Below are 23,510 nucleotides of genomic sequence, written 5' to 3'. Positions count from 1 at the left end.
TTGTCAATATCATCAACCGCCTTATCTGTTCCATACGGACGACATAGGTCCCCCAGCTAGAAGGCTAATCTCTTATGTGTCTATTAGTGGTGTAACTAGAGGGGTTATTTTTAGACCATATACCAAATTGTCAGTGAGGATGCCACCAGTGGCAGCTTCTCTGGACTGTACAGAGGCAAGCCCCCTGCCTGTACAGACACAGCTCCTTTAAATTGCTTTGTCTTTCTCAGCATTGCCTAATAGCCGGCTCTTGTAAAAATCACTGTCAAGAGTCAAGACACTTGGCCCTGGTTCTGCCCCGGGGGGCTGTTGGGCAATCCCTTGTCCCCTCCAGGCCTCAGTTCCCCTTTGAACAAGGGGAGGCTGTCCTGGGTGACTCCTGCAGGCCCTTCCAGCCCTGGCACTCCGGGAGCCTGTTTAGGCAGCAGCCCCAGAACCCAAGAGGCAGGCCGGGTCCAGGAGTCTGCTCAGGACAGCCCACCACAAGGGGAGGAAAGAGAACTGGGAGTCGGAGCAGCTTTGGCTGGGGGTGGGGGTGGGGCGGGGAAAGGAGGAGACAGAGGAGGAGGGACCTCCCCAGCCCGAGCTCCGAGCGGTTTCCTGTCGCCCGGCTCTAAACCCCTCCACATTCCCGCAGACCTTCAGACGGCCGGAGCGCTCAGCCTGCTGCCCGCCTGCCACCGAGGTACGCCCGGCCCTGCCCTGTCTCCCTTCTGCGCCCTGCACCCTAGTTCACTCCAGGGTGTGCACATGGGAGGGGGAGGCTGTGCTGGGAGGCCTGGGGTCGGGGAAGGGGGTGTGCATCTCCTCTGGGCTCCCCTTGAGGGTAGGGGCCACGGACTCCCTGCCTGTTGCTTTTCAGGTGCGATCACAGTGTAACTTCTAGGTTTGCAGAAAATAATCGCACTGTGTCTTGGAGGGAGTCTTCTCTCGGTGTCTGTCTCTGGTTTCAGAGGCTGCCTGCCTGTCCTCTTTGCTCCCTTTGCAAATGTGGCAGCCTCTTCCCCCCCCCGGGAATCTGATCTGGTCACAGCTGCCACGGGGACCCGCCAGCAGCCTGTGTCTGCCCTGCTCCCCAATCTAGGAGAAGAAACTTCCTAGACCTGGTGCTTGGTCAGGGGCTCTGTTTTCCAAAAGGGACTTTGCATGAATGAGACACTAATCTCCCGAAGGCTAAAGGGGTGGGGGTGGGGTCTTTACCCTTAATTAGCACCTCAGGGAAGGCTCCTGTTTCCCTTGAATTCTCCCTTATGGACATCCCCACCCCCAAGCACACACACCGATTTCAGAGGCACCAGGCGGTCTTGGGTGAGGCATTGCTCCCGTCCTGGGCTCCCTGGGGGGCGAACGCGGGAACTCACTGGCAGTAGCCCTTAGTGTGTCTGGATCTGGAGACCCCAGGCATCTGATATCATCCAACCAGGGCCTTGGGTCCTATGGGAGGCTGGGTGTGGTGGAAAATGTGCTGAGAGGGGGAAGAGAAAAGGCAAGACTGAGAAGGTTGGGGCAGTTTTTGCACACCTCCTGTTTCGAGAAGTCCAAGCCCTGCACAGGACTGGTGCTTAGCCTTTAGGGTGTTAGGTCTTCTTCAGATGAACCCCTTCCTGTCTTTACCCTGCTGGCTCCATTGGCTGGTTGATGAGTGGGCTTCCTGAGTCCTGAGGGACACCAAGGGAAAAAGGGCACTAGGATGAGGCATGGTCTTCCAGGAAGCCCAGTCTGCCCAGAAGCGAACAGAGAGGCACACCTTTTCCTCCAGAAAGGACAGCATTCTATGCAGAACACATAGAGCAAATGTTTTCACCAGCAATGCTCTAGGGTTAAATGTCTGTGCACCCCCAGCGCTGATGGTAGGTGAGAAGCAAATGGGAAACGGAATGGCACACGTAGGCACGCCTTTTATGTGTGGTCTTAGGTAAGTTTCCCCATCTGTAAAAGTGAGGGTTGGACATGATGGTCTTTGGGCCACCTGATGGGCTGTGAAACTTTCAAAGGAAGGTGTCTTAAACAGGAATCCATAGACTAGCCTTTGAGTGGGCTTCAAGGCATCTGCAAGCCCCTTAAAACTACGTGTACAGCAGAGTGTGTGTGTGTGTGTGTGTGTGTGTGTGTGTGTGTGTGTGTGTGTGTGTGTTAGAGAGAAAGAGAGAGCACAAGAGGGTGTCCGCAGCCTTCAGTCTTAAGATATTCTCAGGGGGATGCACGACCCCCAAAATAGCCAGAGGGCATGGGGTGGGAGCTGGAGGGGGTGGGGACTGGAAACTAATGTATACTTTCAGGAGGCTGAAAGCTTTTGAAATAGAAGTGGCTGGGGGAAGAGAGAGTTAACTGGCGGCCATCAGCTGCCACATCGACAAAGCCTGGAGCTAAGGGAGGGGGAGAGGAAGGGGGAGGGGGAGGGGGGCTCAGAGAGGGAATCAACTTTTGAAACTTTTTCCAAGTCCCACCCACTGAAAGCTCTTCTTTGCCTGACTCACTCTAGGAGGAATGCGAGTTGCCACGGTAACCTTTTTTCAGGGTCTCTGCCTGCTGGTTGGGAGGGGATGCTGGGAGCACTCAAACGTACATCAGGCTCAGTCTGAATGTCCCCCACTGCGCTGCATCCCCCAAATGCTAAAATATCAGCCTGCAGGCCCTGCCCTACTGATCTCCCAGGGTCCCAGGGCAGCTGTGGGGCCGTGACAGGCTCCCAGACAGGGCACTGAAGGCCTGAATTTCAGTTCCACCTTTGCTCCAAAGATGCCATTGGACCTTGAACTAATAGCTTCTCCTCTCTGTGCCCCTGCTCCCTCCTTGGTTAAAAAGCAGTAACAGCAGGCACCTGAAAGGGAAATTATGTGGGCGAAACAGGGTGAGGCGCAGGGAAGCACTTGCTAAGATGTGGCCCTCCCACCTAATGCAAGAGTTTTTAGAACGGATGGATTTATGGCATCCGTAGAGTTGGTGAAATCATTCCCAGCTTTTTTCTTTGGCAGCTCTGTCATCTTAGGGGTTGTATATAACTTCCCTTTACTAAAAGTGCTAACAGCCATATTAAAAATATATTGTTTAAATTCATTTTGATTTGGGTCTCTTCTTGAGTATTTCCCAAGAATGTTGTATCCCCCAGTGTTGACAGAACATCAGTCCAGGCACCCGCAGGGGTGGGTCCTAACAGCAAGTGACAATGACAAAGACCCTTCCCCTCTCCTGGCCTCAGTCAGTTTCCTGATCTGTTAAATGGGGAATCTGGCCTAGATGATCTCCAGTGACCCTTCCTGCTCTGAAGTCCTGCAAACCTAAATTCCAGATGCTGCCTTCATTAGAAGGAATAGATGGCCAACATTTTTAACCCCCCCCCCCGCCCCCGTTCCCATGGTTGAAAGGAAACAAGAGAGGAGGGGCCATAGGATGCTAGTTTTCATAACAGTCCTGCTAAAATCTTTACCCATCTGCGGAGACTTGTCAGCCAGTACTATGGCTGTGGTTTACTATTCACAAGAGCAGCTTTTCTTGCTGAAAATGTTATAAATAGGAAAGGATGGTGGAGGAAAGGAAAGAGCTGAGGATGCAACATAAACAGGAGAATGCTTGTCTTGCGGTGTTAGATAGGTAGCTCAGTGTGCAAAGGTAAACAGGAACGGACACAAACCCATGCAGAGTATACACTTTGATTTCACCGATAGGCACCTCCTGGCACAGCTAAAAAGTAATGCCTCCGTCAGTACGCGAGCAGACCCAGCGGCCACACACTCACATACCTGAGACCTTGACTCACAGACAAGTTCCAGGTAAACATCTTGATGCATACGCACACCCTGCCCCTCGCCTGTACAGGCTGAAGCCGACAGATGCCGTCGGGCGGGCGCACACAGGCACACATGCACCGCTTCGCACGGAGGCCCCGGGCCACAGGTAACTTCTGCAGACACCCTGTCAGGCGTGCAGACACAACTGCCATTTGCAGCCACATACGGCTGTGCACAGCCAGACGCAGCTGTAGGTCATGATGGAAAGACAGACACGTTACATACATACATACAGCACCGGAACCAGACCACCGCTATAGTCTACAGAGAAATTGAGACTCAGGAAGGGAAAATAACTCGTTCAAGGTCACACAGCGAACGGATGTCTGAGCCAAACTTCCAGGTGTTTGGAAATATCCAGATGTTCACCTTGTGTTTTTTTATTTGTTTTTCATCTGATCGGTCTGTTGTCACGGTTACACACCTCCCTCTATAGGCAACGAGCCCCGTGGATAGTATATAATGAGCAGTACTTTTCTCCGTTGCTGACCTGCAGTGGCCTATCCCAGCCCACAGGGCTTCGTCACTGGGGCAGCATGACCGACGGACGTGGCTAATAGGTGGCTGCTCATTTGCTTCCTGCTGACTCCCTCCCCAACCTCTGTCTTTAAAGGAGGGAAGGGAAGACTGGAGCTGAGTTTTCGGCTCACCCTGGGGATTAATGAAACTACCCTTTCTCTGTAGCACAAAGCCTGTCTCCCAACCTGTCCTGAGCTCAGGGACAGCTGGGCCGAGCAGGGCCAGAGTCAGCATGCAGCGACTTGACAAAATTATTTAGAAACCAGCTGCCTTTTCATCCAGGAGATGTCTTAGGAAATTAACTCTGCCTTCACTCCTTAAGCCATACAGCTTGATGTCTGTAGGGAAAGTATGAATTGTCTCCAGAGCTGGGTTCTTTCAGAAACTTGGTATTAACCTATCTCTTCAGGGGATCTCTCTGAGTCACCTTGTGTTAGTCATGACATTAGATTCCAGATTGATCAGATAAAAAAAAGAAACAGAACAAGGTTAACATCTGGAAGTTTAGCTCAGCCACCCGCTTGCTGTATGACCTTGAGTGAGTTGTTTTCCCTCTCTGATCCTCAGTTTCTCTGTTTCTAAAATCAGAAGCATGGCCAAGAGGTTTCACATGGCTTGTGAAATTCACAATCCATTGGTGGTGTCTGCCAGGAGAACTGTCCAGGATTCAGATGCCACTCTGGACTGTAGGGGAAAGGTCATAAAATTGATTATAATGTCTGCCACACGCACAGGAGGAGAGGTGGAGGCACATATGCCACGTATCTGCCATCTTTGGGATGTGACAGACTGGACACTTGGATATCATTCCTCCTCCCCTCCTATTGTGGTCACACAGATACAGCAGGGGCCCCTAGGGGGCGCCAAGGAGGAGAGCCTGAAGCTCCACCCCGGGGGCCTCTCCCAACCTCAGTGAAACGTGGCATCTTAGATGCCTTTACAGGATCTAAGTCAGACTGATTTCCAGTCTCAAACTCTGGGGCTATTTCTGAGTTGCCCCAGAACCTCTTCGATTCTAGGCTTTTGCACCCATAACACCCTAAACTTTTTCCTTGGCTTTTTCCCTTCCAGCAAGAAATATTAGGAGGGAAAGTGGAGAGTCAAGGGGCAAGTTGGGAGAGGTGATACTCCCAACCGTCTGCCTGCATTGACTCAGAACATCAGGAATAAAAGGAACCTTAGGGACACCTTGCCCCAGGGTTTTCAAATTGTGTTCATGGGCACCCAGAGGTGCTCTGAGGCATCTTAGGAGTGTTCGAGTATGTAGGACTTCCAGCCCTGTCTCCACTTTTACCTGTGTTTGTTTTCTAATTTCAAGCTGATTTATTGAATAGATAATAACACATTTCCATGTTTCAACAAATGTAAAAGGGTTTTAGTTGTTTCAAATATTCAACTTCAGCAGAAGATTTCATTGAAAAGAGGGCCCGCTGGCCTGCGTAATTTTGAACATTACTGACCTAAAACCATCTCCCCATTGTGCAGGAGAGCAAGGCTAGATGAGTCCAGGGGGTAGAGGAGCCTTCCCTAAGTTTGCGGGACGAGCTGGGCAACACTGCCAAGCCTCGATCTCAGGACTCCTGCCTTTCACGTCACCTCCGGTGGCTGTGTCTGCTCCCTGGCCTGTGAGTGCCAGCGTGGCCACACTGGCCTCTGTGGCGCCTCTCTGGGCTGGCTTTTTCCAAGTCCCAGCTCCCTGGCAAGCCTGGCTCCTGGGTTCCTCTTTAGCCTCTCGACTTGTTTTCCTCTCTTTGGGCTTGTTTACCATGAACGTGTGTTTTTTGGAAGCCTTGTTTCCAAGCCAAACAGTGGGAGCGAGATGCTTGTTTTGCGTCAGCAGCCCAACTAAGAGGCCCGCCTGGAGGCCGGGCTGGTTTCCCCTCGACCAAGAGGAGCAATGTCTCCTTTGTTCCACCCCAACCGCCTTTCTCCCTGGGCCACAAAGAGCTGGGATTCTTGCCCTGGATACTTGAGGGGGATGGAGATTCTGGGATCCTTGGATTTTAAGATGCTCTTCCAAACAACACTGCTTACTTCTCATATCCTCTCATGAATATCACCCATGAGCCTTTCACAGTAGGGGTATTATCTCCATTTTACAGATGGAGAAATGAACTGAGGCCCAGAGAAGGAAGGTCAGCTGCTAAGTAGCAGAGCCAGGATTTGAACCTGTACATCCTGTCTGCAGAGCCCATGAGCTCCAGAAAAGCCTATAACCACTCTGTGTAATTGGTAGCCACAAGCCACATGTGGTTATTTAGATTTAAATGAACTGAAATGAAATACAATTAAGAATTGAGTTCCTCGTTTGCACCGGCAACATTTCAAGTGCTTGATAACCACATACTCTCATCATCTCGGAAAGTTCTCCTGGACGGCATTGCTTTATAAACCTTTTACTCAAATCAGATTTAATCATTGCAACTCAGATCCTTGCTTCACGTTTTTTAAAAGCCTATGATTCCAAACCACAGTCTAAAATTCTATGATTCTGGGATTTCCCCCAGTTCTGACATTTAGCAACTTTTCAGTATCCAGGGAGAGCCCGAAGGGAACCCTTTATGTTTTGAGGGAGATGAACTGGGGGGCTGGCTGTACTTTTCCATCCCCACAGTTCTTTCAAAGAGAGAAGTGACCTCAGCCTCAGGTCCTGCTGGCAGCCAGGGTCGGGTTCTCAGCCATCTCCAGAGCAAATAAAGGCAAAGGAAGGGACTTGATGTACGGAACAGGAGGCGGCGGCGGCCGTGGGGTGGGGGTGAGCGGTGTCTGCCTTTGGTGACCACCGAGCCAAGGGAAATACACTTCCTGTTCCTCCCCTGGCCAGGGCCACCTCCCCCCCCCCCCCGCACCTCGGGCCAACCCATAGCCCATCTGGGCCCCATTCAGGTGAGCACCCGGAGGGAACGGCCGCCAAGGGAGCCTGTGGTGGAGGCCAGTGGTGGAGTGGGGCTGCCGGGGCCTCGGTCAGCCCTGCCACTCACTCCTGGCAGGTTCCTTCTCTGGGCCTCAGTTTTCTCGCCTGTGCTACCAGATAGAAAGGCATGCCTTGAGGCCCCAATGGGATGCCGGATTATGAAAACACTTTCAAAAAGATACACATATGCATCATCAGAAATTCAGGAGATGCAAAGAAGGGAGTTTTCATTTAATATTGGTCATTTATATGAAGGTGTTTATATTTTTACCAGGCCTAGGTTTGATTAGCAAAGTATGTGTGCACAGCTGATTAGCTGTGAATGTTGGGGTTTGACCCTGTGTCCTGACCTTGCTGAGGCTACTCTCACACCCTATTAGTTTTGCAGGATGGGAGCCTGGCCTTTGGCCTGTGGTGTTTTAGAGACCCTCAGAGATGGATCCACGGCTATACAGGGGGTGTGGCTGTGCATGTACAGAGACAGCCCAGCTGCTCCCCCTCCCTCGGGTCCCATCATCTGGAGGGAAAGGGCTCTGGGACCTGTGATGTAGCACCAGGGGCAGGGCAGGACCCACAATTTGGAAAACAACTCCTTTTCCAAAATTTTGGGTCCTTAATGCTCCCACTTCGTGAACTTCTCCCCCACCCCCTATACCAGTCTCTGAACATAATCCGTGTCAGGCCCCATCCAACTCCAAGAGAAGGGAGCTGGGCAGCTTGGGTGAGGCTGGATGCTGCATGATTTCCTCTCCCAACTGCAGACTCCCCTTCGGGAAAGTGGACCTCCCACGCCTGCCTGCCTGGCTGCCTGCCCTGTGTCAAAGGCTTTAAGGGGACAGTGTATAAGAAACTACAAAGCTTGGCAAGATTTAGAATTACTTTTCTGGCTGCAAAGCCTGGGGGGGAGGTGGCAGAAAGGGTGAATGTGCCACTTGGGAAAGGAGTGCAGGAAAGTAATGAGGGGGGACAGGTGGACGAGCCCACCCCCAAGCTCCTCCCTGGTCAGAGAGGGAGCAGGGTTCCTCTGCTCAGAGAAAGGACATGGACTCTGCGGCTGCCAGACTGTGGAGACGCCCATCTCCCTGCCTCTGCCTCCTGAGCTTATTACCTTTCCAGGCCAACTGAGCTCTTTCTCCAGTGACTTGACCTCTCTGTCACTAGAGCCCAGACAGGTGACTTTTTTGTCCTAGCGACCAGTCTCACCTTGGCCCTTAACTTCAGACAGTCTCAGACAAGTCCTCCATTGATGTTTCTCTCCTGCTCCATTCGTCGGAAGCCACATGCAGGAGGTGTTTTGCTTGTGTCTTCCAACTGGGGAAGCAAGAAGGGAGATTTTTTTCTACCTCTAGGCCTGCGGGGAACAAGCCTACAACTGTGTGAGGGGGGACATTCCAAAAACTGCCTGGAAAGGGAAGACGGCTTCTGGGAGTCGGGGCCATGGCGAAGCCGTGCCAAGCTCCCAGGCGGATTCCTTTACATTTCAGTTAGTTTTATATTATGCACACCCCATGGAATAGGAGGTGAGGTTTTGTGTCTATTTTAATGCAGTAAAGGGCCGTTATGAGCTCTGCTCTTCCCCTGCCTGTTCCTGCTACCCAGATACTGTGCTAGAATCCAAGTGAAAATGTTTGCTTCTCCAAGGCGATGCTGTGTACCAAGGCCAGCATGGGCCTGTGACATTTTAAGGTCCTGGCCTGCCACCTCGAAGCTCACCTAGTCTAATTCTCTCAACTAACCGAAGGGGGCCCAAGGTCTAGAGACGTCACGAATTCCCCAGAACACTATTGAGGCAGAGTAAAAATCCCTGGTGTTTAGTTCCAAGCCGAGGGTTTTTCCCATACCTCCAAGGTGCTTGGTCGGTTATGAGGTCTTGGGAGGAACTAGGGGTGATAAGCCCAATCTGGAAGTTTGGGGGGACAACAGAGGAAAGACAGGGCGACTGCTCCCCAATCCTAAGAGCTGTCAGGGGGCAGAGGGAATGTGCTCTTTCTCTTTGGCCACAGGAGGGGAGACAGAGTAGACCGGGAGAAGTTTGAGGGAGGCAAATTTGGGTCAGTAGGAGGAAGAGCTTCCAGCATTTTAAAGCCATTTGAAAATGGAAGCACATTTAGTTAGAGCAAGAACCAAAATGTCTTCACCACGGATTGCCCGTCAGGGGTGGCGTCGTTGGCGCGGAATCATCAAGGAGGTTCAGCTTCAGGGTCCCTCCCAGGCCGAGAGTGTTACTTGTACTCATTTGGACAGGTTCCCTAGAGGGTCCAGGGAAGTGCTGCCACTTCTGGGTGGAATGGAGAAAAGTTTCCACGGGTCCAAGACCACGGTTCTTTTGTTTTCGAACGTAGATCTCACTGTCTCAAATCGGCAAGAGGTTGCTGCCTGTTAATTTCTGCCATTACAGAGGCGACAGGGAGGAGGAGTGGGAGGGGGAGGGGAGGGGGAGGGGAGAGGCGGAGGGGGGGAGGGAGGGGAGTTTGGAAGGGATAGGAAAATAATTCTAGAACATCAGGGACTGAAGGCCCCTTGGACGTGATCTGGGTCAGCACCGTCCGAACTTGACAAACGAGGCAATCATCTTCATGATCACTTTGTAAAAACTTAAAATAAATGTATTGAGAAAGGAGACTGTACCATTACCATAAATGGAAAAAATCTGTGCACCTTTGTCATCAAGAGAAGGAAGCTATAAAAAGAAATACAAAGAAGACAAAACAACTTTGTTGAACCCCAGCTGGATATAGTTTCCCGTGGAGGCTCTGAGCCAGAGGCCTGCTCTCTGGCAGAAAGGAATATAGATGAGCGGTAAAGATATCTCAGCATCGGACTAAGATGTTCTCATGTAATCAGGGTGGAAAGAAGACTGAGTAGAAGCAGTTTTTCCCATGTCTTTCGCTATCATTTAACGTGTACATCTAAAATCATCTTGTAGGCCCTGGCTAGGTAGCTCAGTAGGTTCGAGCATCATCCTGATACGCCAAGGTTGCGGGTTCGATTCCCACTCAGGGCACATTCAAGAATCAACCGATGAACGCATAAATAAGTGGAACAACAAACCGATGTCTCTCTCTCTCTCTCTCTCTCAAAATCAATCAATAAAAATTTAATAATAAAATTAAATGATCTTGTATATCACTGGAATTCAGCTTCAGAAGGAACCTCCATCAAGAAGACTCCTACTTACTGAAATCTCAATTTCTCTCTCTGCAGGGTCCCCAGCACCATGAAGGCCTGGATCTTCTTTCTCATTTGCCTGGCCGGGAGGGCCTTGGCAGCCCCTGTAAGTACCTAAAGATCATCTCTGCTTGGTCGTAACCTCCCACCAGCAGCTCAGGGCCATCGTATCTGCCAGTGCTGGATGCTCAGAAGGGACAGGGACTTCCGCCTCTCAAGTTATTTGTCTTATATTTTAAGAAGACTTTTTCCCTTAAACTAATAAGCTCAGGATAAAAATTACAATGAGGACCACTAGGTGGAGAGTCCAGAGAAAAGAGGTTTCCATGTAATAAGATGAACTTGTTAGCAGTCAGAGTTGCTCAGAAACAGACCAGGATTGCTTTAGGAGGCAGCAACCACTGTATCACATGAGGAATTCTAGCAGAGGGGGAGCGGTGCTATGGGAATGACTTAGAGGACTTGAGTCAAGAGGGACGGGTTCGTTTCTGAATCGGTGAGGGCTATTTGGTTGCAAGCAACAGGCTGCAATCTGACTAAATTACAGGGAAAGGAATACCGAGGTAGATTAATTGTAAAAGCAAAGGCCTTGGGGAGAACAGGAAAAGGAAATTCCAGAGTCTGGGAGGTAGGAACTAATGGACAGTCTTGGAGAGGTTGGCATCTGACTAGATCTGCTCCAACAGTTTCCACATCTTGAGAGAGAACGTGCCAAGATTATAAGAATATTTTCAAGAAGCACCCGTCTGGCTGAGCTTGGGTCCTGGGCCTGCTTCCTGGCCAGGGGAGTGGGGGCACCTTGACTGACACGGTCCCTTCGAGAACTGTGTGCAGAGGGCCAGGGGTGGTTATCCAAAGCTAAACTGGAAGCCTTTGCCAGAGGAGGGAACGAAACGCAGAGGAAGGAAGGCGAGAAGCAGTGGTCTGCTCCTGTGGTTTGCAGACCCTGGAGTCGAAGCAGTGGGGACGCCTTCCAAGCTCAAGCTCAGAATTGGCCTTTGTCCTGTCACCCATGGCCTTGGAATGTCCAGTGAGCTGCTCCACTACCTCCCCAGGCCTTGGCCTTGACCTCCCTGAACCCCGTTTTCTCTTCCCAGCAGCAGCAGGAAGCCCTGCCTGATGAGACGGAGGTGGTGGAGGAAACGGTGGCTGAGGTATCCGAGGTAGGTGGGTGGTGACCCCAGGCCCCTGCCCCTCCCTGCCCACACCCATTCCCCGAGGAAACCAGACAGGTTTTGTGGGTCTCCTGCTGGAACGGGGCACTTGTCACCCCCATGTGCATGCAGCACAGATATAAACCCTACACATCCTCCAGTCTGATACCCTCCTGAATGCTTCCCAAACCTTCAGTGGAACCCTGCAGGTGAGAGTTATAATTTCGAAAATTTTTACTTTTTTTTAGCTGCAGGATAATTTTTTCTTTGATGATCACCCAATCTCCCCATATATCAAGCAGATGAAAGGGGAGCTGCCCCTGTGTGGCTGGTGGGGGTAGAGAGCTTGACGCCCCCTCTTGCCCTGACACCCTTGGTGGCCCCTGATGCCTCTCGATAGAACCATAGGGCACAACAGACGCAGTGGGGCTATAAGATTAAGTCTAGATTCTGGAGCTGGCATTTGTGCCCTCTGTGACCTGGGTCCAGCACAGCTCTCCAGCTTGTCATCCCACTGTCCCCTGTGGGTACCTAAAGCTGCAGCCAAGCCCCCTACCCCCACCCCGGGCCTCCAGCCCTTTCTCCCAGGTCTGGGATGGGGTGGGGCCAATGAACCATTTCTTCCCCTCCCACCCAGGTACCCGTGGGAGCCAACCCCGTCCAGGTGGAAGTAGGAGAATTTGAGGAAGGTGCCGAGGAAGCCGAAGAGGAGGTGGTGGCTGAAAGTAGGTCCCTTCCCCGAGTCTTGTCACGTCCAGTCTTTGCCCTCTGCTGCCTGGGCATGGGGACAGCCTACATGAGGTTCCTTCCCAAGGAGATGCAGGGTGGGGGTCCTCCCTACAGGGTGGGCTGTGGGGAAGAAACTGCTTTGTCTTAAAGGTTAGGAATATTCTCTGGAATCTGGGAAAGATCCATTCACAGCCAGGCTGTCCATGCTGTGAGCGGCAGGAAGGGAGGTCCCTCAGCTGGAAAGGGCCCTCTCCCCTCACAGCCCTTCTCCCCGGTTCCAAAGGTGGGTCTCGAATTCTCACGGAGCTCACTGGTCACATGAGCTCCGCGACGGCCTCTGTCTGAGCCCAAGCCCCACACAGGAGCAGACCTGAGGGCACCTCGGAAGCTTTCACACACATTAGCTTATTTGATTTTCACGCAGCCAGGAGGAAATGAGGCCCAGACCCCTGGCATGACTCATACAGTGCTATCCATGGGGTTAGAGCCAGAGAGAGAGCTGGCCTAGGGCCTTGGGCTCCAGTTGGCATCTCTATCCCCAGAGTGGACTCGGCAGGCAAAGCAACCAAAGTTTGCTTTTAGACTTGTCGGCCCCCATGCGAGCGCCCCGGGACTGCCTGCTTGGCTCGCCCCGGCCTCAGCCTCGGCCCTGGCCCCGGCCCCAGCCCCAGCCTCAGCCTTAGCCCCAGCCCCAGCCCCATCCCCATCCCCAGCCCCAGCCTCAGCCTCAGTCTCAGCCTCAGCCCCAGACTCAGTCTCAGTCTCTCTCAGTCTCAGCCCCAGCCTCAGCCCCAGCCTCAGTCTCAGCCTCAGCCCCAGCCCCAGGCCCAGCCTCAGTCTCAGTCTCAGCCCCAGCCTCAGCCTCAGCCTCACAGTCCCCAACAGCAGGGCTGTGGGAGGATCGTGAGACAAAGCATGAGAGCCCTTGGCCCAGTGCCTGGCAGAGCAGGCGTCTAACGAAAATGACTAAAATACCCAAGTCAAGCGTCAGGAGGAAAGGCTGGACGGAGCTCTCATCCTGCGGGCGCGGAATTCTGTCGCAGCGCAGGGGCGCCTGCTGACCCCTGTTCCTTCCCCTGCACGCCCACCACATCCCGTGTTTACAGCACAAGCCGGGCTCTATTGTTCCCTGTGGGTCTCAGGGCTCTTGTCCCTTTTCCTCCACAGCCTCTCAAGTCCTTTTTGTTGGGCCTCACAGCTCCCTGGCTCCATGATGACAGCTGACTTTCCCTGTCATTCTAGAAAGTCTATTCTGAATCCAAAAATACCTCAATATGGTTGACCAACCGAAAGCTGAGAACACAAGGGTTGCTTCAATCCTCAGGGGAGCCATATGGCATCCAGTGTGCCTGGTCCCACACTGAGCCAACAGCACCCCTGAAATGTGCCTGATCATGACCTCAGACTGAATCTCTAATCCCCAAGTGCTCCCCTAAGTGCCAATCCTGGGCTCAGCAGAAGAGAAGGGAGGGCTCAGCTGCCCAAAGCCCAGAGTGGAGGGCACAGGCGAAGACTTCTGCCCAGGGATCGGTCTGGATTGGGTTGGGGTGCATGTGCTAGCCCGGGTGGTACTAACTACATGCCCTTGCACTCTGCCAGACCCCTGCCAGAACCACCACTGCAAGCACGGCAAGGTATGCGAGCTGGATGAGAGCAACACCCCCATGTGCGTGTGCCAGGACCCCACCAGCTGCCCTGCCCCCATCGGCGAGTTTGAGAAGGTGAGCACTGAGGGGCGAGGCGGGGGGCTGGGGGATTGGGCCCAGAAAACTGTTGGTGGTTCTACTGAGCAGCTCTAGTCTCAAAAGTCCCCTCACTAGATCTAGTCACAGGAAGAAAGTGGAGGTGAGTTGGAGGTGAGGCTCTGCCTGGCCCTGGGATGCTCCAGCAACCAGCAAGAATTTACTCAGCACCACCAGGTTCCAAGCTCTGGGTCAGACTCTGAAGAGATATATCCGCAACATCAGGCACCGAGAGGGGCTTTCTCACCAAAGGAACAGCTTAGCAAAGCTTCCAGCCCAAAACTGTGGGTTCTGAGTCAGACTGAAGGTTGGCTTCGAACCCATCTCCACCACTTGCTGTGAGATCTTGGCTAAGTTGCTAAACTTTTCCAAGTCTCAGTTTTCTCATCTCTAAAGAGGAGATTGAAATAGTCCCTAATCTCACAGGGCTGTTGTGGGGGTCTGTCAGATAATGCTGGGTACTTAGTAAATACCTAATATGTGCTATTTGTAAAAAATCTTTCAAGCCTGTCCTTTCTACTCCTAATAAGACCCACTCAACCAACCATCCATCCAAGTAAATATTTATTGAGTACCCACTGGTGCAGCCACTGGTGTCAACCATCATGTTACTGGTGACCTAGCTCAGAATAGCAAATCTAGACCAGAATTATTCCCACAACCTCTTCCCTGGGTTCTCCCTCTTCATTCTCTCCCCCAAACAACTCATCCTCTCTGCTGCAAATTTTAGCATCATTGTTAACTCTTCCCCCCTCCTCACCCCTATCTCACTGGTCACCGATGTCCATCCAGTTTCCCTCTGCAGTGATATATAAGCAACACTAAGCAAGTACGTGCAGGAGGTTCAACACAAGGCTCCCCTCCTGCTAACATGAGCTACTTACGGCTGCTGCCCTTGGTCAGCCCTGGGCCTCTCTGCTTGGCCACCCCACAGGCACAGATTCACTAAGAGAGCTCACGTGACTCAGCAAACAGCTGTGCTCACAGCTCAGATTTATTACAGCGACAGAGTAAGGATACACAGCTGGATCATAGGGGAGTGAGACACAGGCAGAGTCTGAAGGAACCGAGGATTAGGCTTGCTTTCTCTCTCCCCACCCCATGACGGGTCTCCTCCCCTATCCCCAGCTACAAAAATGTAGCCACAAGTGAGTAATGTTTCTGCCCAAGTTAGCCCATTAGACTCAGCACCCAAAGTTTTCACTGAGGGCTGTTCACGGGGGCACTCCCTGCCTAGCACGTACCCAAATTCCAGCCTCCCAGAGGAAAGCAGATGCCCAGCCTAGACCATATTGTTTGCACAAGCAGTCTCGACACAGGGAGCCACCTTCATCATTTGTGGAAAGTTTTGGAACAGTGCAGGGGCCTGTTTACCAGCCACCTTCCCAGGTGCCAGTCAAGCGCCGATCTTATAAGCATGCCTTTCTAAGGATCACAGCCCCAGGCCCGCTGTGTTAACTCTTCCCCACACGCTGCCTTTTCGCCATCCCCATCTTTGACTCGCCCCATCCCAGTTTTCCCGTATCTCAGCCCCGACTCAGTCGCGCCTCTGCTCAGAAAGCGACAGTGGCTCTCAGCATGGCCTGAACGTTGGCCCGGGAGCCTAAAGGCTGGGTTCCTGTCACAGCCCCACGGTTAACTCGCTGTGAATCCTTGGACTGATCACATTCCTAGCTTGGCCTCAGTGTCCCATCTCTGAAATAGGCGAGGCGGGCGGTGCCAGTGACGGGCTTTGGGAACGAAGGCGAGGTGCTCTGTGCTTCGCCAACAGGTGTGCAGCAACGACAACAAGACCTTCGACTCTTCCTGCCACTTCTTTGCCACCAAGTGCACCCTGGAGGGCACCAAGAAGGGCCACAAACTCCACCTGGACTACATCGGACCCTGCAAATGTGAGTCTCCTGGGGCCCTCCGGCCTCCCATTTTGGGGAGAGAGCGCTGAGCCTCGGGGTTTCTATTTATAAAGTGAGATGACTGTCCCTTAGTGGTTTCCTCTCAGCCCTGCGTTCAGGACATCTCCCGGGAAGGACTGGGCAGTTGTGGAAGCACAAGAGCAGGGAGAATGTCTTTTCTCTAAGGATGAGGAAGTTCTTTTATGGGGCTAACTCAAGTCTTTCCTGCTTCAGCATTGTAAAGCAAGACTGTTCCACCTGGGACCATAAAGTGTTTTTAAAATATTTGAATTTGAATGCTTTAAACTAGGGGTACGCCTGTTGATTCCCCTTGGGCCACTGGTACTCAGTATTGTCAGACCCTTGGCCCTCTTGCTCCATTACGTTTCCATCTGCCTGCTTAAGACACATGATTAACCACCCTCTTCTAGAAACCTGGGAGCCAGGTGTTTGGGGGAAGAAATGCCAGGGTGCTGTCTGGCCTTTTGTTAGTGATGCCAGGTGTCGATTCAGTTGGCCCAGCTGCCTCCCTCAGCATTGGCAGCTTCCCTATCATCTGAAACACCCAAGGCCACATCGGCTCCCCTCTAAGACCAAATCCATGTTACGTGTCTGGTACATTCTGGCACCAGATGGCACTGGAGAGAGCCATTCACTTGCCTCAGGTATGCAGAGTGCAGCAAGGAGGAGGGGAAGCCAGGTTCTCCTGTGGTCAGCCCTACCCTCCCAGTTAGGGGGCCCAGGGTGTGGAATAAGAAGGCACAGGCCTGGACAAGGGGGGCTGGGGGAGGAATGTTGGTAGTTCTTGGGCAGTGAGACTGAGGAGTGTGCCCAGGAGCCTTTTACCAAGTGGCTCTTGTTGTCCTCTGGGGCCTCTTGCTCACTCACTCCAGATCCTAGAGTTTCTATCACAGAGCTTCTCTTCTGCTCCCCAGCTGCTGGTGAAGACAGTGGTCCTAACCACAGAGTGGGCTTGCTGTAGGTCCAAGGACGAGGGAGGGACAGGCCCCTGGGCCCTCACGTGCCCTGGATGCTGGATGAGACTCTGAGAATGTGGTCTTGAGCAAGTCCCTTCTCCATGCTGACCTCCAATAAGCCCCATAAGAAGGTAGACTTGGATGAAATCTCCAGGTCCAGCAATCTGGGATTCTAAGTTCCAAAGACCAGGACAGAAAAATGATCACTGAGCATGTTCTGGTGGCTAAACATTCCTTACACCCACTCCCCACAGCGCTGCTAAGCTGGGCCTACGGACAGATGTTATTCCCCAGCCTCCCAGCTTCAAACACCTCCCAGTGATTGACATCACCAGCATGGGTCCTGGCCCACCCCCCAGAAAGGTGCAGGAGCTGCTGGAGTGAGCCATTCCTCTCGGCAGATCAAGGCCAAGGCCAAGGCCAAGGCAGCAGCGGATGTGCCTCTGAGCCTTTCTGTTGCAGAGTGTTCTTTCCCACACGCAATCTCCTTTGCTCATGTGGCGTGAATAAACTGCTCTAGAGGGACTGAGCCACTGCGCCAAGGTCATTGATCGTAGCAGCTGCAGGACGAAGGCATGGGGTGGGGAGAGTGGCCCCGCCAGCCTGTTGGCCCCGGGCAGGGAAAGTTGGGGTCTGTGCTGACCGCCCTTGCATTTTGGACCCTAGACATCCCCCCCTGCCTGGACTCTGAGCTGACTGAATTCCCCCTGCGCATGCGGGACTGGCTCAAGAACGTCCTGGTCACTCTGTACGAGAGGGATGAAGACAACAACCTCCTGACGGAGAAGCAGAAGCTGCGGGTAAGGGGTCTCTTTCCAGGACACCTGCCTGGCCCCGGGCTGTCTGAGATCCACGGTCCCCGTCTCAGGACTAGGCAGCCAAGCGTAACCCTAGATCCCTGCTCTGACAAGTGCCTTCATCCTGGGCACTACACAGACTTTTCCTCACTGCCTGTGGAGGTTTATAGTGCACAGTCACATCTTAAAGGCTCTGAGAAGTCCTGTAATAAAGAAACCTGGTGCTCACTTTGTTTAGCTCAGTGTTAAACAAGAGGCACAAACAACCCTATTACTTTTTCCTTCTGAGTCTGTGGATCTTAAACTTGAATGGACATATTAAGCATTTGGAGTATTGATGAAATGCGGGTCCCTGGGCCCCATCCTGGCCTACTGGACCAGTCTCTGTGAAGCAAGGCCCCCACAGGTCATTCCGATGCGACAGCTCTATGAAGAACCCTTTGCGATCCTACCAGGCCTCCACTTTTGTGGATGAGATGCTGTACCCCGTCTATGCCACTTCCTTCCCTCATTTTGAACCTTGGGCTTGGCTGATCGCCGCCTGCTCTCGCTTCCCGCCAGGGGTGGGCGGGACCCTGTCTGGCCTGGACAGTCTCCCTAGACCCTGTGTCACTCAGTGTCTCTGCTCCCCCAGGTGAAGAAGATCCACGAGAACGAGAAGCGCCTGGAGGCTGGAGACCACCCCGTGGAGCTGCTGGCCCGGGACTTCGAGAAGAACTACAACATGTACATCTTCCCTGTGCACTGGCAGTTCGGCCAGCTGGACCAGCACCCCATTGACGGGTAAGTGCCAGGCCCTCAGGAGCAGAGGGCTGGCTGCTCTGGCGTGGTCCCGGAGTGCACAGTCATGGGTCAGAGCTGGTAGGTGCACTAGGTATGGCCGAAAAATCCTCTCAGTAAACTCTGGTGTCCCAGCCCTGGAGCCCACAGTGTGCCCTGGGGCTGGGCCAGGAAGGAGCAGGCGTCCTGAGAAAGGATACAGAACTGGGAGGAAGAAAGCCACAGGCACTCCTCAAGCCAGGAGAGGCGGAGCCTGACAATCCTTCCTTAGCCGAGTGAGTGTTGGCCTTGGGGATCCATTTGCTGAGGGACAGTCAGCTAGAAGCAGTGCCAGACTCCAAAAGGGGTGGCCCGAGCTGAGGTGGGGCAGCCTGTATGCCCACAGTCCTTCAGCAAGACCCTGAGACCCAGCCCCACAGGGCAAACTGGCCCTGGGGGTTCTTAGCCAGTTCCATCCACACTGCAAGCCCCAGTGGGTTATGAAGGGCTGTGCAACAGCACCGGCAGGCAGTGGGCCGGTGAACGTGATACTGAGCGTCTATTATGTGCCCAGCACTATTCTAGGCAGGGGATTTAACAGTAATCAGAACTGACACGGCCCTTGCCCCCATGGAGCTCACACTCAGGGTGATGATCTGTATCTCACAACTGAAGGAAAAAGTTGAAAAGTCCCTTGGAAGGAACAGGTGGTGGGTGACCACCTGCGGCCGGGCCGGGGTTGTCACCTTCACCGAAGCCTTCCGGCCCTCCCTTGCTCTGTTCCTGGGAAGCATGGAGAGGAGGGCACCCTCCTCACATGCCTGGGGAGCTCACTGTGCCCAGGGATGCTTGTCTCCGGGAGGCTCACCCCTCGCTCCGGCTCCAGCCCTTGTGCCTGGAGCCTGCCCACCGCGTGTCGGTGATCTCGGGTGGCTGGGGTGTCCTGAGCCCTGGGAAACTCCCTGCTTGTTCTCTCCCAGGCTCTTTCCATGGCTGGGATCCAGCTTCGTCACTCACTGCGGGAGGGAGGGGAAAGTCAGGGGGACATTTGGAGCTCAGGCGGAGCAACTGGATCCTACCACAAGGAAGGGGCCGGGAGGGAGGCTTCCAGATGGGGCTGCAAGGACTATGAATCTGGAAGAGCGGTCCAGCCGGGGCCAGGGACCCATCCTCCCCTCTCCTTGTCCCAGAGCTGCGAGTGACCTTGCCTAAGTCCCGACCCCTCCCTGTGCCTAAGTTTTCCCACCTGTATGCAACGAAAGGGGAGAGGGATGTTCCTTCCAGTTCAAATGCTGTGATTCCTTCCATGAGTTGGGTGGGGCAGTGAGGGTCTGGGGATTGGAGAGAAAATTGCAGCCATGTTGCAGCCCCTTAGGAAGAGTATGTTGAGGACAACTAGTTAGGGCTCTGAGGAACAGGGAAATAAATCATACATAGCCCTGGAGTCAAGACCAGCTGGAAGAACAGGAACGGAGGACCGGGGAGAGGAACCAGGCCTCCCTCTCCCATGATACATGCTATACGAAAAAATCAGAGCTCTGTGTGGAAGGTTAGAGCGCCCCCTGACCCTCCCTGCCAGCCCCAGTCCCCCCCCAGAAGTCAGCACTGTCTCTTTTCTGTGCATTTGCAGCTGTAGAAATGTGTGTCCTTAGGAAACACTCATGCTTCCTACCAGATTTTGACCCACCAATAGCTGAGGTATTGAATATTTTCATTAGAAGTTTCTGTGCCCCCAACTCTTAGCCAATTAGGAAACAATGAAATGGGCCAAGAGACCTTTGTTATGAGCCCATGGGACCTCAGAACTGCAAGGGCCCTAGACATTTCCCCTTTTTGATGGAGGGGGAAACTGAGGTTTTTCATGGGGCGGTGCTACGCTGTACGTCCCACAGCAGGTCGGTGGCTTTCCCACGCCTCAGGCCTTCCCCTCCTCCCCCCGCAGGTACCTGTCCCACACTGAGCTGGCCCCGCTGCGTGCACCCCTCATCCCCATGGAGCACTGCACCACCCGCTTCTTCGAGACCTGCGACCTGGACAACGACAAATACATCGCCCTGGATGAGTGGGCCGGCTGCTTCGGCATCAAGGAGAGTGAGTGTCTGAGCAGAGGGGCTGCTGTCCCCTGCCCCCCTTCTCTTCTCTGTCATCTGTGTGTCTGTCCTCTCTCCCCAGCTCTGGCCTCTCTGCCTAGTTAACTCCTGTCTGCTCTCCCTGTCGGGTGAGCCTCGCTCTCAGGCGGCTTCCCGATCCTTCTCTGGCCACCAGGCTGTCTCTCTTTCCCTTCCTCGAGCATTAGCGCTCACTCTGCGCCTCACACTATTCGGGAACTGGCAGCTACCCATCGGGGAAAGAGGAGATGTAACTCGGCAGGGTGTGTAAGCGACAGGGACAGGGAGACCAGAGATCTCAGTCACCGACTTCCTGGGTGACCCTGGGCCCGGGGATGGGTGGGATCCCCGCCTCCTGCACACGGGACCCCGTGTCTAACGCCGCTCTTTCCTGTTTGCAGAGGATATCGACAAGGACCTGGTGATCTGAACCCACCCCTCCCGCAGTACCGGACTCTCTTTAACCCTCCCTCCCTGTTCCCCCCCATGTTTAAAATGTTTGGATGGTCTATTGTTCTGCCTGGGGACAAGGTGCTAATATAGATTTAAATGAACACATTAACGGTGCTAAAAACGGAAATTGTAACCAAGTCACAACGTTCTTAGTGGTAACTGCCTCTTGCTCACCCACTAACGCCCCATCCTCTCTTCTCCGGCCACTTGAGGCCCTGCCCGTCGCCTTAGCGGCAGGCGGGTGGGAGCTCTGATCTGCTCACGTCTGCCTTCAACACATTGCATCTTTGGATTTGCTCTCCATTTCTCTGTTTCAGATTAATGCTCACCAAGTCAGACTTTCGTGTTAATTTTATTTCAGGGGGTCGGCTGCCAGTGGGGTGGGGGTCTCCCCCATGTGGCCAGAAGGTGGACAAAGGGAAGTAACAGACACGTGATGTTGGCAAGAATGTTTCTGGGACTAGAGGAGCAGAGGTGGGAGAACCCCCTGGGAAACTCACCAACCAGAACAGCAGATAACCAGTCTTGGTTGCCCGGGGCTGTACGGAAAGGACCCGGGGCTATGCTCAAAAGTATATAAGCTCTCGCTTAAACCAGTTCCTCACCATTTCCCCCCATCTTTCAGTGCCTTTTTTTTCTTCCACCTAAGGCTGTTCAAACTTTAGGGAGCCGTGGATCATCAGTTCTCTGGAATCCACCAGGCCTCTGGGGGGTGGATCCCCACGTCCACAGGGCCTCTCCCCTCCTAACTGTCCGGGAGAGGCAGGGCTGGGAGGCTGTTCCAGCCAGGAAAGCCACAATCAAGAGTGCGGTGTAGAAAGTTGTAAAGTAGAAAAAATGGTTAGTGAATTGGTTTTGTTTTCTGAGGTGTTTTTTTTCCTGTTTTCCCCCATTTTTGGATAGCTGTCACGAGGGGTCTTTCCCTCAGTTTCTAGCATGTTTCTCTTTTTCTCCCCTCCCCCACTTTTCCTTCTACTAATCAAGAGAAACTTCCAAGTCAATGGATGGTCAGGTCTCACAGGCTGAGAACTCGTTCACCTCCAAGCATTTCATGAAAAAGCTGCTTCTTATTAATCATGCAAACTCTCGCCTCGATGCGGAGAGTTTGACAAATCTTTCAAAATAAAAGTAACGACTTAGAAACTGCCTTCCGGAGTGATTGTCATGTGTCTCAGCCACCTTGTCACCCTGACATGCAGACTGTGGACATATGTGTGTACACGTGACTGCACAAATGCCAACTTGCAAACACACTATTATGCTTTTCAGCACACACCTGCACACACACATGCTTACTCACGCACAGGGAATGTACGGTTCCTCTAAGTATGAATCTGTCTTATTTTTATGACTTGTGGACCGACCCTTTTCATTACAGCACTTCGTTATCAGAAGCACCAGGCTAAGCAACTGTCACCTTTCACTAATTAGTCATTCATTTGTCCATTTATTCCACAAACATGATGCACCTACTAGGTACCAGGTCCTGTGCCCGGTGCTGGAGACACAATTGTCGCAAAGCAGACAAAGCATTTTTTCTCCTGGAACTTACAGTCTAGGGAGGGATAGATTAAACAATTGCACAGCTAACCACAAATCACACTGTGACAGGTGCCATGATGAAGGAATATAAGAAACCAGGACCGTAACAGAAGGACACAGAATTATTCCAGCTGTTCCATGTGGTAGCCATTCCCCATGCGTGGCTATTTAGATGAAAATTTGAATTGATTAAAATAAAAACTCAGTTTCTCAGTCACAATGGACACTTCATGTGCCAATAGCTACATGTGGCTGGGGGTTACCCTATGGAATAGGGCAGATGTGAAACATTCTCATCACTGCACAAAATTCTATTGGATACGGCTCTTCAGGGCATCTGGGAAGATTTCTTGAGAAAATTTGAGTTGAGTCAAAAGAAAAAGAAGGAATTAAAGGAGGGGAAAAGCATTCCAGGCAGAGGGAACAGCACATGCACAGGGTTTTTTTTGAGGTAGATGCAGAACACAGTGAGTCTCAAACCAGCATGGCTGGCCCACAAAATATGAGGGGGTGGTCATACTGGATGAAGCTGAAGAGATGGGCAGAGGCCACACCACACAGCCCATAGGCCATGGTAAGGAGTTTGGATTTTATTTTTTGTGCAACGGAAAGTCTTTGAAGGTTTTTAAGCCAGGAGGGGGTGGGGATTACATTTGCTTTAAGAAAACACTTCAGTTCTGGAAAAATAAGGGCATCATAAGTCCACAAAGCACTTTTCAAAGCTCATGCATGCTCATAATGATGTGATCTTTCAGGCTGGCATCCCAAGACTCCCCTTAGAGAAACAGGCCCAAGATGTGGGCTCCACTACAGTGGGTCACACAGCAGGGTCTTTAGGTGCAAGCTCAGAGTCCCCCTGCCTCTTAAATTGTTTTCAAATTACTAAAATAATACAAATTCCTAAAAATCCAACTGTTTCCTGGTGTTCTTTTTTCTACACAATAGGAGAGAGAGGAACAGGGAGGAAC

The 23,510-nt window shown here is 52.6% G+C and overlaps 1 protein-coding gene across 2 annotated transcripts; it reads left to right on the top strand.

Annotated features, from left to right (window-relative positions):
* The first annotated feature begins 350 nt into the window (after positions 1–350).
* SPARC (secreted protein acidic and cysteine rich) lies at positions 351–22,147 on the top strand. 2 transcript variants are annotated; one of them, XM_081136967.1, is made up of 10 exons: positions 351–685; positions 10,426–10,495; positions 11,487–11,552; positions 12,181–12,268; positions 13,872–13,993; positions 15,786–15,906; positions 17,550–17,683; positions 18,315–18,463; positions 20,382–20,530; positions 20,949–22,147. In XM_081136967.1, the coding sequence occupies exons 2-10, from the start codon at positions 10,439–10,441 to the stop codon at positions 20,975–20,977; spliced, it is 915 nt and encodes a 304-aa protein (XP_080993093.1). In that variant the 5' UTR covers positions 351–685; positions 10,426–10,438; the 3' UTR covers positions 20,978–22,147. The 2 variants fall into 2 exon arrangements, with proteins under 2 accessions (XP_080993093.1, XP_080993094.1); XM_081136968.1 differs by having other exon boundaries at positions 433–685; positions 11,490–11,552.
* Positions 22,148–23,510: the final 1,363 nt, after the last annotated feature.

This window comes from Miniopterus schreibersii, assembly GCF_964146895.1.
Source record: "Miniopterus schreibersii genome assembly, chromosome: 4".
NCBI classification, from domain to species: Eukaryota; Metazoa; Chordata; class Mammalia; order Chiroptera; family Miniopteridae; genus Miniopterus; species Miniopterus schreibersii.
The sequence above is the reverse complement of the archived record's forward strand: the minus strand, read 5'-3'. Positions and strand labels throughout refer to the sequence as shown.